The sequence below is a fragment of the Sebastes umbrosus genome, chromosome 5, assembly GCF_015220745.1.
Source record: "Sebastes umbrosus isolate fSebUmb1 chromosome 5, fSebUmb1.pri, whole genome shotgun sequence".
Classification (NCBI taxonomy): Eukaryota; Metazoa; Chordata; class Actinopteri; order Perciformes; family Sebastidae; genus Sebastes; species Sebastes umbrosus.
In genome coordinates, this window is record NC_051273.1 from 36,012,664 (window position 1) to 36,029,086 (window position 16,423).

The following is a 16,423-nucleotide window of genomic DNA, read 5'->3' on the forward strand; positions in this document are numbered from 1 at the left end:
CTTTTTTCATCTCTGTAACATATTCTACAGATACAGACATGTATCAAACTGTAGTAATGTTGCTGGTACGATGTCCATATACAGTCAATAGATCACCTTCACTGTCTGTTATTGCTGTGACCCGCGCGACTCGCGTCAAAAATAGGCAAGATCTCAAATCTCTAGAAGAGACGCAGCTGACGCGCAGTCGGGCCGGGCAGTGTGGCAGCTCTAACCTGTTAACACGGACGCCGAAATAAAAAACAACAGGTAACGCAGCCGCCACGCGCTGCTGACGTTACCAGTGTGGACGAGGCTTTAGTCTTGTTTTGGTGATTATCCCTTAGTGCTAAGCTAGGTGTGTTAACAAAATCATCGTGACATCATGAACCACGAGCCCTACACAGGTTTGACATTTTGGAGCAGAACACCACTACATAGATGCAGCTGGAGCCTTTACAAGTCATTAATGACTAGATTAAGATTCACAGCTGTTTAAATGATGTTTTTGCGTACCAGTGTCGCCTGTTTGCCGTAATCAATCCATCGCTGGGTGGCAAAGTTGGTCGACTCAGCACAGTTGAAGCCATGGTTGAAACCAGCATGATAACCAAACGGGAACGTCACAATGAACTGGCCAGCCTCCTGAGTGACCTGAATAGAAATACAACACAGAATTTCAAGAGCTGATACACCATTTTATTTCAACTTTATCATGTCATCATTATCATTATTAAATCACTAGATTTATTTTCTGCCTGTTTGTTAAGCACTTGGCTACTGTATATATTGTTAGGTCAACACAAAGTAAATGAAAGGTCACCTTCTCAAACGGTATGCCGTATTTCTTCAGGATTGAGGGTGAAATTAAAGTCATCTTGTGGCGCAGAAAGGCTTCACAGCTCTGAGCGTTCCCTGGAAAGAAACCTGGAAAGACAGGAAGCCATCCACGACATCAGTACAGGTGACCCTCGACAGGTTGTGTTTGTGTATTTTAAGTTAAACTGGTCAAAGGGATATGTGAGCATAATTGGTGTTGTGGTCTCCGAGACACACAGTATGGTTCCCTTTAGGTACCCCTTGTCTATCATTGAGTAAACAGACGACCCCTGACTAAGTGACATATTTTAACAGTACAGAACAACTGATTAACAAATTGTGAATGCAATAATTGCAGGGAGTTTGTGTAAAACGTGTGATTTGGATCCATTTTGAGCAGATCATTTCCTGTGAATACTGTATCAGAGATGAGTTTTCCTGTTATGATTACCAACTTTTCATACAATTCTCTTAATAGGCTTCTTTTTTGTCAAATTCACTGTTTTCTTCTCCCTGAACGTTGGCCATTGTTCTATTAGCTCTTTGGTAATCTCTATAAACAGATTTTGCAGTCACATGTAGAATCTGTAGTCAACTTGACAAGATTTTGGCATTGTGAAGCGTTCCGGTTTCCGTTTGTAGTCAGAGTAGTATTGACCAATCACGTTCAAGATTCAAGTTGTCCAACACCCTTTAAAAGGTGCAGAGTGTACGATTTAGTGCCATCTAGTGGTGAGATTGCAGATTGCAACCAACTGAAACTTCTCCCGTGTGCCAAGTGTGTAGGAGGACTACTGTGCCCGATGCGAAAACGTGAAAATGCAAAAGTCTCTCTCTGGAGCCAGTGTTTGGTTTGTCCGTTCTGGGCTACTGTAGGAACATGGCGGCCAGCCCCGTGAAGTGGACCCGCTTCCTATGTAGATATAAACGGCTCATTCTAAAGTAACAAATACACGATTCTCATTTTCATGTGATTATACACTAAAGACAATGTACTTATTAATATTATATTCCATTTCTGCCAATGGGTCCTCTAAATGCTACACACTGTTCCTTTAAAATCATGAAGGCCTCACAACCCCCCATGAAGCTCTGGCGACCCCTAGTGGGGGTCAGGACCCTTAGGTTGGGTGGAAAAAAAGCAGTTTTCACTTCCTCTTTAAAACGACTGAGTATGACATGCTGAAGTGACTCGTGGCACCGATTGGTTACAATTTTAGTAATAATGTAAAAGATGCATTTTCATACGGGAAGACAAATGTGATGAGTGTCTGTTGTAACATGTACCCTTGGCAAGTCGTTCCAGTCTTTTCCCATGCTCCGGTGGGACAACATACCTGAAGAGAAACAAAAGTACAAGTATATGAAATATGATGAAGGCTATGATACCGACAGCAGAGGAAAGATATATCTGTTTGTTCATGGTGGTCAAAGATCTCCTCTCAACCCTGTCATCATTCACTGCAGGGTAACTGGGAGTATAATAGGTTCATCTTTATAGGTTTTATCTTCTAAAAATGTTTAGTGTATCTGAATGAATCTGAATATAGTTAATGGTCTGAAACCAAACACGTTTCTTTTGTTTCTACTTAGCAGAATCCGAGCTTATTTACACAGCACCACATTTAATAATCATTTAAGAATATTGTTTAAAAAGTTTTTTTCTAGTCTAATGCTCTCTTCTGGTGAATATAACAACTACAGATGTATATGAATATTTCATTGTTGAATACATATACAGTGTTCATTTACAATAATAATAACATATATAGATTTATCAGTAGTTTATACATAGATACAGATATAGAGTTGTTGATTGGTCCCATTGTCCCAGTGCTAATGCATTTATACATATGTAGTATTTCTGAATGTTATTTTGTTGTTTCCGGAGCTTCCCAGTGTATTTGGGGTAAATTGTCTGGAAAGCTGGATTTAAGAGTTGAAGTACTTCCGGAAGGCACTGAATCCCTGATAATAAAGGGGACAGTAGGATGGTTTGTCATTAGCTCACAAAATCACTATATAACGTTTAGGGCACAGGGATGTCACAAGAACCGATACTCCAGTTCCAAGAACATGCCAAAATTCTGAAGACGTGACGGTACTCAGGGCTCGAGACTAATGGCGTCCCAGCGTCCCAGGGTCAATAGAAAATATATTTGGGAAGCGTTAAACTCACTATCGCCGCATCCAGGGGACGCTCTGAAGAGCCGTTGTGAAGCTCAAAGTGGGTGGCTCTGGCCGTTGCCATCTTCGAGTAATCCCAAAATGGGCAAAGAGGTGGATCGTCGGTGGAGCTGAGGTGGACCCGGGTGACGCAGCAGAGCAGACAGCTAGCAGCGAGAGAACTGGTACGAACCCACATGTCACTTAAAGCAGCCATTGCCTCAATGATGCCAAACTTTAAGCCTTACTATAAAAATTCACCCCGGTACGGTTGTCATGAACGGGAAAATAAGCTATAGAGACACTGAACAACTGTTTTTTTGTACCATGATGTAAACTTGTAAAGTTGGGCATTTTTTGGCACTTCTGCATTGGCTTCATTTCTCAGCATCGGAGGTTTGGTTGAAGTACATGGGATTTATTTTTTGTTTTTTACTGCGGTATCGAACTGGTATCGAGAATCGTGGTATTTCACCCGTATCGACTACTAACTTTCTGGTATCCTAACGTCCTGTTCTGGATTCACGTTGTTGTATCTGCACATCACTATACGAGGTAAATTAGGAATGTTTGATCATTTTATTGTATTTTTACGAGGGCTGTCAATCGATTAAAATATTAAATCGCGATTAATCGCATGATTGTCCATAGCTAATCACGATTAGCGACCCCTCACAGGTACTGCACTTAGCATAAAAATATGCTCAAATCATAACATGACAAACTGCAGCCCAACAGACAACAACAGCTGTCAGTGTGTCAGTGTGCTGACTTGACTATGACTTGCCCCAAACTGCATGTGATTATCATAAAGTGGGCATGTCTGTAAAGGGGAGACTCATGGGTACCCATAGAACCCATTTACATTCACATATCTGGAGGTCAGAGGTCAAGGAACCCCTTTGAAAATGGACATGATAGTTTTTCTTCGCCAACATTTAGCGCAAGTTTGGAGCGTTATTTAACCTCCTTCACAACAAGCTAGTATGACATGATTGGTACCGATGGAGTCATCAGGTTTTCTAGTTTCATATGATGCCAGTTTCATCACTAGCTTTAAAAATGAGCCCGCAACAACCTAAAAATTGCAAGTTGCGTTAATGCATTAAAGAAATTAGTGGCGTTAAAACAAATTGGCGTCAATACGTTAACTTTGACAGCCCTAATTTTTATATTTATGCTTTTTTAAAACAGATGCTGCCAATACATGGGCAGCAGTGAGAAGCTGAAAAGCAGTCTGTCCAGCAGTGTAAGGGTGAGTCGGGTACTGTACCAGGACTTTGGCTCTCCAAAGTGCAGGTAGTTGATGCTGTACAGATCCATGTCCTCTGTGTGCCACGCGAAGGCACTCTTCCACATCCCAAAATAGAGGTACGGTGTGTTCACTCCTTTGATCTTGATCCCGCTCTCGTTCTCCACCGTGTCCAGGATGGTGTTGAGGCGCCCGATGTTCCATTCAGTCACATCCTGTAAAGGAGGAATTCAGGAGAGGCAGTAAGTCGCACCGCCACTGATGCTGTACAAATGCAACATGTGGCACAATTACTATAGATAGTTGAGCATAAAATGGAAAGGTGTGTTTTAACACAATGAAGAGATGTAAGTTCCAGAAGGTGGCATTATCCAACCTATTATCACTCACTGGATCATACAGCGTTCCGCTGACATCAGCCCCATAGAGGGGGGGGTTGAAGGTCAGGTTCTTCCAAAACTTCCTCTCCAGCTCATCAAAATCCACGTATCGGGGACTACAGAACCTACAATCAGCAATCCAAGGAGAGAGTTCATTTGGTAGTCAAAATGGTAGGGTACCAGGTTGTCTGCATTATAATCTTACTGTATAGTTGTTGTGTGATAACATTTATCAATGAACTGTGGTTCATAATTTGACTTCATTTGTAAACTGACTTGGCCATGTTGGAGGTCTTGCGGAACTCGTGAACGGTCATTGGCTTCTTCTGGATGTTGTACTGCGTGAAGAGTCCTGACTGGCCGGTCACCATCTGCTGAATGGGAGCAGGAATCACCAGGTCATCGATATCATCGTATGTCCGTCTGGGTTTCCAGCCTTTAGGTGGAATAACCTGCAAAAGAACACAGAAACAGAGTGAAAACAGCCGTTCTGTTGGAGAAGAGAAACTCAGAGCAGCAGAGTGATGAGTATCACATGATTCTGTTTAGGGATGGGTACCGAAACCTGGTACTAAAGGAGCTCCAGAGCAAAAAGACTGTAGTATCGATGAGCCCTGACGTTAACGGTTCTGCTATCAGTATCGGAGAAATGAAGAAAATTGATTTCCTATTTATTTAGGCTACATAAATGTTATTTTGCACCTTTGGCCTCAGGAGCTCTGTTTCTGATTAGTAATAAGATTAAAACATTCTTCAATGATGCATTTTCCAATCCAGAGGAGCAGGTTGTCCACCATTCGGAAGGTCGGCGGTTCAATCCCTGGTTCCTCCGGTCAAATGTCAAAGTGTCCTTGAGCAAGACACTTAAAGTGGCAGTAGTCAGTATATTTTTGGCATCATTGGGAAAAAAATCCCATAATAACCTTTCAGCATATTGTAATTCAAGTGTTCTAAGAGATAACTAAACTTCTGCTCCTCCTCATGGCTCTGTTTTCAGGCTTTAAAATCTAGCCCGTGACGGGAGACTTTGACCAATCACAGGTCATTTCAGAGAGAGAGCGTTCATATTGGCTGTGCTCTGGTCATGTGATCGGTACTTGCTGTTCCTTCAAGCCATCTCAATAGATCTCAACATGGCTGCCGGGTCACAAACTTTCTAACTTTACAGCTAAACCGTGCACTACAAGATGATTCTGAGAACATCTGAGGAGAGAAATAGGCATTAACGTAACAGAATATTGATTCATATTTGATCAGCGAGGTCTAGTTTGACCATTTGGTCGGAGTTTGCGAATGATTGACAGCCGACTCTCATAGACAGCAGCCCTCAGATCAGCGCTGACTGCTTGTTTTCCTCTAGGGATGTCACGAGAACCGATACTTCGGTACCAACTCGGTACCAAAATTCCCAAAATGTGACGGTACTCGTTTTCTTCGGTACCAAAGGTACCGAACGATGCCTGTAATGGTCATTTGGTATCGGAGCGGAGGTACTGGATATGCGATTCTTCCGGATCTAATGGGGGCAGTATACGCTTACAAGTGTTCTCATCTGCCGTGAAATGAAGGAAAAAGAAGAACACCGTAACAGCACAGAAAAAACAACAACCCGAGACGTGAAAGATGGCAGCTGCTGCAGCTCCACCTCTGCCTCAACTCGTTGAGAAAACAAATAGCAAGAGTCGGGTATGGAAGTACTTTGCGTTCGAGGCGGATTTACAAGGAGTAATAATAGATTCTCAAAAAGCAGTATGCGTTGCAGTAACGGTGCCGTCCTACTTTTCTTTCCAAAGGAGGAAATACTTCCAATTTAGCAAAGCACCTCAAAGACATCCAGACAATATAGTTGGTTTTAAATATTTGAAGGCTACATGCCACTGGTCTGTTTTCACCGGAGGACACAGAGGAACATGATTTTTTCCAGGTTACCTGTTTCATGTACTACTGTCACGATATAGCGACCGTTTTATAAAAATAACTTTTTTTAATCATATTTGTTCCAATCTCGCCTACTGATGCTTTAACTCCAAATTGCTCCGGGAGGCTGTGCCATCAGTGTGTGAATGAGTATTTAGATTAGATCCTGATGGGCAGGTTGGCTCCTTGCATGGCAGCCTCTGCCATCAGTGTATGAATGTGTGTGTGTGAATGGGTGAATGCTGACTTCATGCTGCTTTTAGTGGTCTGAAAACAGGAAAAGCGCTGAATAAATGCAAGTCCATTTACCATTTACTATTCATGAAACAGTAGATTATCCCAACTGCAAACAGTAGCTCGGTAAGTTATTACACACATAGTACATTTAAGGACAAATAATCAAGCGACACATTGTATCATAATAACCTGACAAAATACAATAGATCCTACTTACTTTTGCCATTCCAGCTTTGTGTGCTCCTTGTGACTCCATATAGGCAATGTAGCGACTGAAGTCCTTGAACTCCTTCTTGGAGGGGGTGAATGTCATGATCCTGGAGCCCACGCTTTGGGCTGGCGTGTCTGTAGTCATCTTGGGTTTGTTACTTTGACCTCAACTCTGATTGGTGGAAAACATGGACATGATCATGAAAACATCTAGGTTGCATGTCTGACAGTTACATGTTTGACAGTTACATGTTTGACGGTGTCTTTCGCTCAATCTAATACAATTTCTTAAAGTCTTTTCAGCCTGTGACCCAATCTGAATCAGTTCTGTACCATCATTTGACAGTAACAGACCATCTCAAGCACAGAGCTGAAGTTGTTCTCTGAATCGGGAGTAAAGGGGAAAGTTAAGGTATAATATTTCTTGGCCAATTCTCGATTGTTGCAGCACTTAAAGTAATTGAAACCAGATATCATAGTTACAAACCCAAAGCTGTTGAAGGGATAGTTTGGGTATTTTGAACTGGGATTGTATGAGGTACTTCTCCATAGTCAGTGTATTACCTACAGTATAAGGCGGTGGGCACGCCCCCAGCTTGGAGAAGCAGACAAGAGTACCAACACGGAAGCAAAGCAATGTATTGCTGTGGACGGGGCCGGCAGCAAAACAGATTTCAAATAAATCATTTTTAGTTTATGTGTACGCTATATTTTGAATACTTTCACCGCTTTACCTTGCCGTCAGACAGCCCTTTACGACGGGAACGCTAGCTGTTATCTATGCTCTCTTCAAAGTCACCAGACTCCTTTGACAAAAACAGTAATTCATACTTCACCTCACAGGAGCTGCTGGTCTACCGCTGCCTCCATCAGTTAGTTTGATTGTGTTATTGTGTGACTTTGGTGTTTTAAAGGGTTAGTTCGGATTCACCAAAGTCACACAATAACACTAACTGATTGAAGAAGCGGTCGACCAGCATCTCCCGTGTTCTGCGAGGTATGATTACTGTTTTTTGTCACTAGAGTCTTCCCTTTAAACTCCTTGTCAGATTTGTGAAGCTTTTATTCTGTTTAAAAAACTGAAAAAGTGCAATTTCACTGCTTTTTCTCCATCCAGACCACATTAAACCAAGTCTAGATAAAAACCCCAATGCACTCTGACTTGTCAAACTGAACTAGATTAAACTCCAGAAACCTTTGTTCTATTCCTCAGTTTTTCTCCATCCAGACCACATAAGATCAGAAAACACTAAACGTACACCCAGTCAAACCATATCTTACATTAATATCAAGACCCAAAAGAGAATACAGCCCATAACCCAGTTTCAGTCTTGTAATTTCCCTTATTCTATTTGTGAAAGCAGATGTATCCAAAGTATTTACTGATGTAATATTATAAAAATAGTCAGTCCTTTCAGTGCATTCACCATAGTTCCCCCTTGACTACTATGCTACTAAAGACTCATCTCCAACTTAAACCTCCATGTTGACCAGCTCAGCTCTGTGATGTGCATTACAACAATCTTCTCATGTAGAGTTGACCAACCGAGAACATGCTCAACTTTGAGCAAAGCAACACATAAACTCTGTTATTACGGACTTTACTAGCAGAACCCTGTGAACTCGGGGCTCCGCCCTATACCGCTGATTGGATGAAATCCTGACCGACAATGACGCTCAGTCTGTGATTGGCTGAACACCACGTCCGTCACGCACAGTGGCCCACTGACAGCGCTGCTCCTCGGAAAAATATTGAGCTAACGTTAGCTAACATGCTAACTGCCAGATAGCTCGCTCTGCGTCTCAGGAACTAAAAGTGTAGTCATCAAAAACACAAACCACCGTCATATTCAGGAGTAAACAGCAAGTAACTAACATTTAGAGACAATAAGAGTCGTCCTGTCAAACCACACAATAGTGTGTTGAGAGCAGAAGCAGAAGCAGAGTGTGTAGCGGACTGAGAGCTCTGACAGCTGCCTCCTCTCGCTGCTAACACCAACACCAACACTGACTAGCAGACTCGGCTTGTTGCTGACCCGCAGCTTCTGGTGTCCAAACTTACAATCACTCCGACTTTCCTGCAAACCAACTCATTCTGAAGTGTCAAACATTAACTTACACACGCTGCAATGTAGACGAGTTGTTTTGTTCTCAGATCACAGGTAGTAGAGTAGAAACACAGACCTCATCAGTCCGGGTGGAGAAGACAGTCCTCCATTATTGCAGTGACGCATGCTCAGTGTGGGTTTGTTTACATGGAGCTCAGTGGGAGGGGCTTCTGGAGGCCTCCAGCCAATCACAACGCGCTCTCTCCTCCAGACCGTGCCTGCTCCGAGTAGAGCTTCTCAGATGATATTTGACTGTAAAAAGTTCCTTATGAAGCTCTATAATATTAACCTCCTATTGCTAAATCTGATTCTAACTATCAAACTACTTCCCAAGAACTACTGCATGGCGCACTTTACACTTACTTTACACTATACATCCTATATACCACTTTATAGACTGCACATATGTACATATTACATTTATTTATTGCACATACTTTATTATGTTCACCCATTCACTCTGTATCTTTTATATCTCTATTATTGTTTTTATAATTTTTGTATACCTTTACCTCTCCTGTGTTTCACTCTGTTTGCTGATGTTTGCTGATGTTGCTGCTTTGACACCTGAATTTCCCTCCGGGGATTAATAAAGGTTAATCTTATTTTATCTTATCTTATCTTATGAAAAAGATAACTGTGATAATCATGAAACAAAGAATGAAGACTTGAAACTACTGTATTCCCTAGCAGCAGCAATGTTGCTCAAATACTTAAAATATCTCATATCTTAGTTTATAGTGAAAATGACTTCCTTTGAAAACACCAACGTCAGTTTACAGAGTTATACTGTGTCTGTCTGCTGTAAATCGGAGGGCGACAAATTAAGAGAAAAACCTGAATAAATGTCCATACACGAGTCACAAGGGCTCAGTGAGTGGTGTTCTCTTTCTATGTGATGGTCTAAATGTCAAGTCAAGTCAGTTTTTCTTTTTTTATAGAGTATAGTTATATAGTTATTTAAAAAAAATCGTTGTTCCTTTTTAAAAAGTACTATAGTAATGTTTTATATACTTTTTGCCTAAAGAGAGTCAAATTTAAATAATATGAATTTGAAAAGGTGGATTGAAACTAAGTACAGCTATTAGAGCACTGTCCTTCAGCTATACAGACAAGTTACTTTACAGATTAAGATTTTACATACAAAACACAATTAGTTTCTAAATTCTGACACATTGTTATAAACTACTCAACATATAGTTGTTCAAATCAGCTCCACCTCGACCCATTTTAAAATTAAAATGCTGCTGACGTGCGAGATTCGTGCACTTTTGGGGGTTGCAGCGACATGGTTGAATGCACTTATTGTAAGTCGCTCTGCATAAAAGCGTCAGCTAAATAAATGTGATTAAAGCAGCAGTGAGTAGAATTGGAGCAAATATTTAAAAAAGTTATTTTTATAAAACGGTCACTATATCCTGACGGTATTGCATGAGACAGGTAATCTGAAAAAAAATCATGTTCCTCTATGTTCTCCGGTGCTCCTAATGGCATCTGCAAGATTTCAAAGACCGGAGGAAGACAACCAATCCGAGCCGAGCTGGAGCCTTGCCGTCTCTGAGCAGCTGTCAATCACTCACAAACTCCGATCAAACGGTCACAGTAGGCAGCGCTGATCAAATATGAATCAATATTCTGTGACTGTAATGCCTATTTCTCGTGTAAAATGTTTTCAGAAACATCTCATAGAGTACTGTTTAGCTGTAAACTGATGAAGTTTGTGACCCAGCAGCCATGTTGAGATTAGTTGAGGAAATACCAAGCACTGCCCACCAGCCGGAGCAAACTTTCTCATTTTACAGCTAAACCGTACACTACAAGATAATCCTGAAAACATCTGAGAGAAATAGGCATTACAGTTACAGAATATTATTTAATTTTTGATCAGCGCTGCCTAGTTTGACCGTTTGATCGGAGTTCGCGAGTGATTGATAGCTGCCTCCGTTGAACCGGTCACATGACTGGAGCACAGCCAATAGTATCTCCAGTTTTCTCTCACAACACTTGAATTATAATATGCTGAAAGATTATTATGGAATTTTTGCCCAATGATGCCAAAAATATTCTGCCTACTGCAGGTTTAAATATATGTCATGTAATATGAATACATCAGTAATAATATATTCATAGCCTAATATAAAACCCTGGAAAGGGCCACTCATAATGCTGCATAATAAGTGCTTTTACTTTTTACACATTAACTACATTTAGCTGATAATGCAAAATTAACTTTTACCTAAGTCAAATTATTTTGTATTATTTATCAATTATTCCAGAACTGCACAATTGCACTTGAAGTATTACAATAGTACACTGATTTTCATTACAAAATAGTCATTCAGGAATATAAAAAGCCTCTCAGGAATAGGCTATGTTTCAGTGGTGAAGGACTCTTGTATAAATTGTGGTATTGTCCAGCATATTAAATATAGTCCTGCAGGACTGTTTTGTAAAAAAATATTTTCAGACTCAACAAAATGTCTGTTTTACAAAGCTCACTACAGTCAAGGATTCATTTTAGAATTCAAAAAGGTAATCTCCTGATATTCTTGTATATAATTCTCTCTGCTCAATGTTCACTTATGAAACTTTCTTCATAAATGTGAAACACTGCTGATCTGAAACATTACTTACTGAGCAACAGAAGAGAGTGAAGAGAAAGAGAAGTAAGAAAGGGGAAGGGAGAGAAGAGTGTGTATGTATTATTATGCAACTCTGCATTACTTTGAATGCACTTTCAGAGCAGCAAACAGAGCCGTAGGCCCACCAAGTATCACCTGGCACCGTGTTGTCACAGAGCCAAGAAAGGAACGAAATCCACCACATTTATATTATTAAAAACCCAGTTATTCAACTTTATTAACATCAATGTTTTCAAGACATTTTGTCTGCTTTTTATTAACAAATAGAAAACAGAGCATGTATACAACAGATAGGACCCCTACAGCACGACTCTGTGAAATGAATCCTTTATATGGTCCACTTCATCCAAAACCTCCCCACTTTGTCATCTCATCCAGTGAAAACCACAGAGATCCTCCACTGAACATAGATGCTGCTCTCAGTAACAAATCTGTCCGTCTGCAACACAGTGATAAAATAGTTGAGCTCTAATAAATCATGAATGAGATCCAGTGTATCTGCTTGTGTGTCCTGTCTATGTAAAGCCATGTTGGCGAACAGAAAGGTGCAGGTCATAAGAGGAGTGGAGATAACTAAGTTACTGTATCCCAGCCGGCTCCATGAAGAGGACCCGCTCCTTGTGTAGATATAAACGTCTCATTCTAAGGTAACGAAAACACAATTATTATTTGCAGGGGATTATACAATAAAGAAAACATACTTATTAATATTATATTCCATTTCTGCCAATAGATTTCCCTAAGTGTTACACACTGTTCCTTTAAGTAACAACTAAAATCCTAATTTAAAAAAAATTGGTTGGCTGATAGCAACCAAAGGGGAAGAGAGAAAATATGTTTGTTTTTTTGTGATTTTTAAGCTGGCCCATCATACTTTCTTTTTAACTATATATTTTTTTTGTTTTCATATAATATAATCGTGCCCCCACATTCCTAAATTTCCTCCAATCCCACTGTGAATGCTTAAAAATTCAGCTGTGAACTGCGTTGGGTTTAAAAACGTTTTTGACATTTTGGAATTTAGAGCGTTGTTAGCTGATATAACAAAATCAGGGGCTGTACAATCAACAGAACATTTACATATGAATAAGTCTGGTGATATTCTACAGCATTTGTTTCTTCTTGTCAACAAATCCCATGTGCAGAGCCAAACCAACAATGAAGTGATTCTACTGACAAGTATTGTGTTTGTATCAAAGCCGGATATCTCTTCCTCTGAACCATAGAGCTCCATTGTTGTCCAAAAACTATTAAAAACACATCAGTGAGTCACACTCACAATGGTTGACATGTTCCTTCATCATTATGAACACACACACTGTACTTTATTCTGACTTAATCCCTCATACACCTTCCTCCTGCCACAAATACTCACTAGAGCATCAAATGTGCATTAATCCGCCGCTGAAAATAGTCCTCAACAAATGCATATTTGCATATTTCCTCCTGTTTGATAAAACCAGGGTTTTTTGAAAGTATGTTTTCAGTAGGAACCAGTGGGCTTGGAGCTGAGAGCCACAGACAGAGAAGTGAGAAAGTGTAGAGAGACGGACCAATTAATGACCACGTTTACCTGCACACTAATATTCCACTATTATTCCGAATATGACAATATTGTGAATTTGATACGGGTCATGTAAACAGCATATTCAGTTTGGATGTTCTGAATTAGGCCTTGTTCTGAATGGAGCATTTTCTGATTAAGACATGTGGGATATGCCAATATTATTTAGGTTTTAGGAGCATTCTTTGAACATGTATACAGAACATTCACAATATACATCTCAGCTCTGTGCGTTTGTACACAAACCAACTAGCCAACAGTTTGCAGAGATGCATGACCAAAAGAAAAGCCCACGTCTCTGGTCAGAAGGACAAACACACACCTACCGTTAAACATTATGGAAGACTTGGATATCAACAGGTTTTTGGATATGTGTAAATATCGCAACGTCGACATTTTCAAGAAGGTGGTTGAAGGAATGAAAGAGGGAGGCTGTGTTCGCACGGTGAAACAAGTCTGCCACCGGTTACATTAATCGGAGTATGCACGGCTGCATGTAAACGGGAATATTAGTGGAATATTCATTTTCATTAGCCATGCAAACAGCTTAGTAGGAATATCGTCTTTTTCGGAATAAGGGCAAAACATTTTGTACATGTAAATGTAGTCATTGTTGTTGTTGGTGTTTTCTTGTGATTTGTTGACAATAAGAAAATATTGAATAAAGCCAGCTTTATCCTTTAAGGTTGGGCAACTAATCCAATTTGATTCAATTTCAACATTGAGTCTTGTCAACAGCAGATGGCCGCTCACCCAGAGCCCGGTTCTGCCCGAGGTTTCTACTCGTTAGAGGGAAGGTTTTTCTTGCAACTGTCGCATAAGAATGCATGCTCATGGGGGATCTCTTGTTGGGTCTCTAAATTATAGAGGACGGTCTAGACCTGCTCTATATGAAAAGCATCCCGAGATAACTTCTGTTATGATTTGACGCTATATAAAAATACATTGAATTTAATTAAATTGAATTAAATTGGTGCCGTAATGAATTTCTTTCTTCACAATGTGACATCATCACACTTATTTCACAAAAGTTCTCGACAACAGACCGTCTGTGTTTAGTCTACCTGAGTCCATGTTAAGAAGGGGTGTGAAAACTACACAACCTTTCCAACAACTTTATATTTCTTTTGTTGAAAGTCTCCACATTTCTGATGGCTTTGAGAAAATAAGTCAAGAGTTACTGACAAGAAAGTCTGTAGCGGTTGTTCAGATGTGAATAGTCTCTGCGTGTTTGTAGCCGTAGGTTTATTTCATACTGTAGTTCACAAACTTTATCTGTTTATTTGATCTGTTTGGGAGATATCATCATCATCATCATCATCTGCTGGATGTCAAGACAACCCACATTTGCCCCTAAATAAGATCAACTGAGCAATGATAACATTAGAATATTATATCTATGGTACAAAATAAAATTATTAGCAGCTGTGAGTATACGCTCTCCAGTATTAATGTTGAAAATACATGTCCTTTGTGCTAATAAAAATAATGAAAAGATAAGCAAATTTTAAAAAAAGACCCATTAAGACATATAATAACCAGTGTAAGTGATTACAAAATAAATTCTAAATATTTATAACAACATAGTAATGGTGAATATAAATGAAAATAGCAGAATGTTTGTTTTTGCTATAAGGAGGAGGCAGAAATTGGGGAGTGACGGGAGTATTCAGTCAAGAATCGGAATGAGGCATGACTACAAGTCTCTCGGGGGTTGGTTTTTCGGGAGGTTTTGGTGTCGGGTCTGTGGCAGAATCATGGCACCAGTGCAAGAGGAGGTCGTCCTGTCCCCTCTCCTCTTTCCTCTAATCTCCCCTGTTTCCTGCTGTGGTCACCTCCTCATCAGTCCTCCTCGTAGCCTCCTCATCAGGCCCCGGGGACTGATGGAGCTGAGTAGATATGGCTCAGAGGAGACACAGAACTCTTCTGAGGGTGGATGTCATTCTGGGTGGGGTTATGTTGCATAGTGATCAAAGCTTCCCAGGTACTCCAGAGCAGCCCGGTAGCACAGTTGGTACTGGTCCTAGTGACAGAAAACAACGTTTGGTGAGGTTGCAGATTACAACCAACTGAGTACCCCTCCGCTCACTCCTCCCTTTCCAAGACTGAGGTAACACTGAGTGCTAAACCATGGAAACGCTGTTGGCCTCGCTCATGCCATCCTTACCATAATAACACTACTTTAGGAGTAACGGAGGTCAGACGGCGACTGGCGGTACCACGGTTTTACACTCTGTGGCTCACGTTACCGCAGTTTCACAAGCGTGCCAGAGAACTACGGTGGCCTTCAGGTAATGTTAAAGTTGCAAAAGACTCTCCCTAGAGCCAGTGTTTGGTTTGTCTGTTCTGGGCTACTGTAGAAACATGGGGTGGGAAAAAATTGATTTACGTATTTATCACAATTTTTTTTACAATTTTGAAATAGATTTTTCTAATGCCAGAATCGATATAGGTATTTGCTTCATTTGAGTCTAGACAGAGGTAGACGGAAATTACCGGTTTTATTGTTATAGTCTGAGTAATGTTACGTCATATCCGTTCTATATCCGTCAAAAAACAAAACAAACCGCAGCGAGCCGGATGTCAGAGAGTCAGCGTGGATACGACCTGCACCGTCCCATGTTAAATCCAGCGTGGTAAACACTACACATCCAGGAAAGGATGGAAACACTTTGGGTTTCACACATTGACAGGAAAAGCAGAGCTAGACATCACGGCTAAAGCTGCATGCTAACTCTGTAACGGACTGGAAGCGTTGTCATATCGCGTTAACATGGCCATCGCTCTCATCTCCGTGGTCAAATGGGCCGACGCTACAACTGTAGAGCCCGAGACGGCCCCGATGGAGCTGACCATGGATGGATAAAGAGAACGGAGCTAACGGGAGAGCTAGAGACGGACTTGGAGAAGTTAGAGGAAGTAGACACGTGGGACTACGTCCGCTTTTCAAAATAAGGTTTTAACAAAGGGAACTGTATATACAAAATACATATATAGAAATAAGATTGATTGGATTATATGTATATACTGTGTATATATATATATGTATATATGTATATATATATACACATATGTATACATATATATAAATATATGTATACATATGTAATAAATGCCTGACAATGACTGATATATTTGACTTCAGGACA

At 40.5% G+C, this 16,423-nt stretch overlaps 2 protein-coding genes across 8 annotated transcripts in view; both read right to left on the reverse strand.

Moving 5' to 3' along the window:
* The window catches only part of kdm4aa (lysine (K)-specific demethylase 4A, genome duplicate a), a 34,482-nt gene extending 25,268 nt beyond the window's left edge, over positions 1-9,214 (reverse strand). The window contains 8 exon segments of the mRNA XM_037770310.1: positions 496-633; positions 803-906; positions 2,086-2,135; positions 4,238-4,431; positions 4,607-4,721; positions 4,873-5,048; positions 6,968-7,132; positions 9,080-9,214. Of these exon segments, the coding sequence (XP_037626238.1) occupies positions 496-633; positions 803-906; positions 2,086-2,135; positions 4,238-4,431; positions 4,607-4,721; positions 4,873-5,048; positions 6,968-7,105 (915 nt within the window). The 5' untranslated portion in view covers positions 7,106-7,132; positions 9,080-9,214.
* A 3,380-nt stretch (positions 9,215-12,594) lies between these two features.
* The window catches only part of ptprfa (protein tyrosine phosphatase receptor type Fa), a 454,009-nt gene continuing 450,180 nt past the window's right edge, over positions 12,595-16,423 (reverse strand). For all 7 annotated transcript variants that reach the window (XM_037768968.1, XM_037768972.1, XM_037768971.1 and 4 more), the window contains one exon: positions 12,595-15,297. In XM_037768968.1, coding sequence (XP_037624896.1) covers positions 15,229-15,297 — 69 coding nt within the window. In that variant the 3' untranslated portion in view covers positions 12,595-15,228. The remainder of the gene's footprint in view (positions 15,298-16,423) is intronic.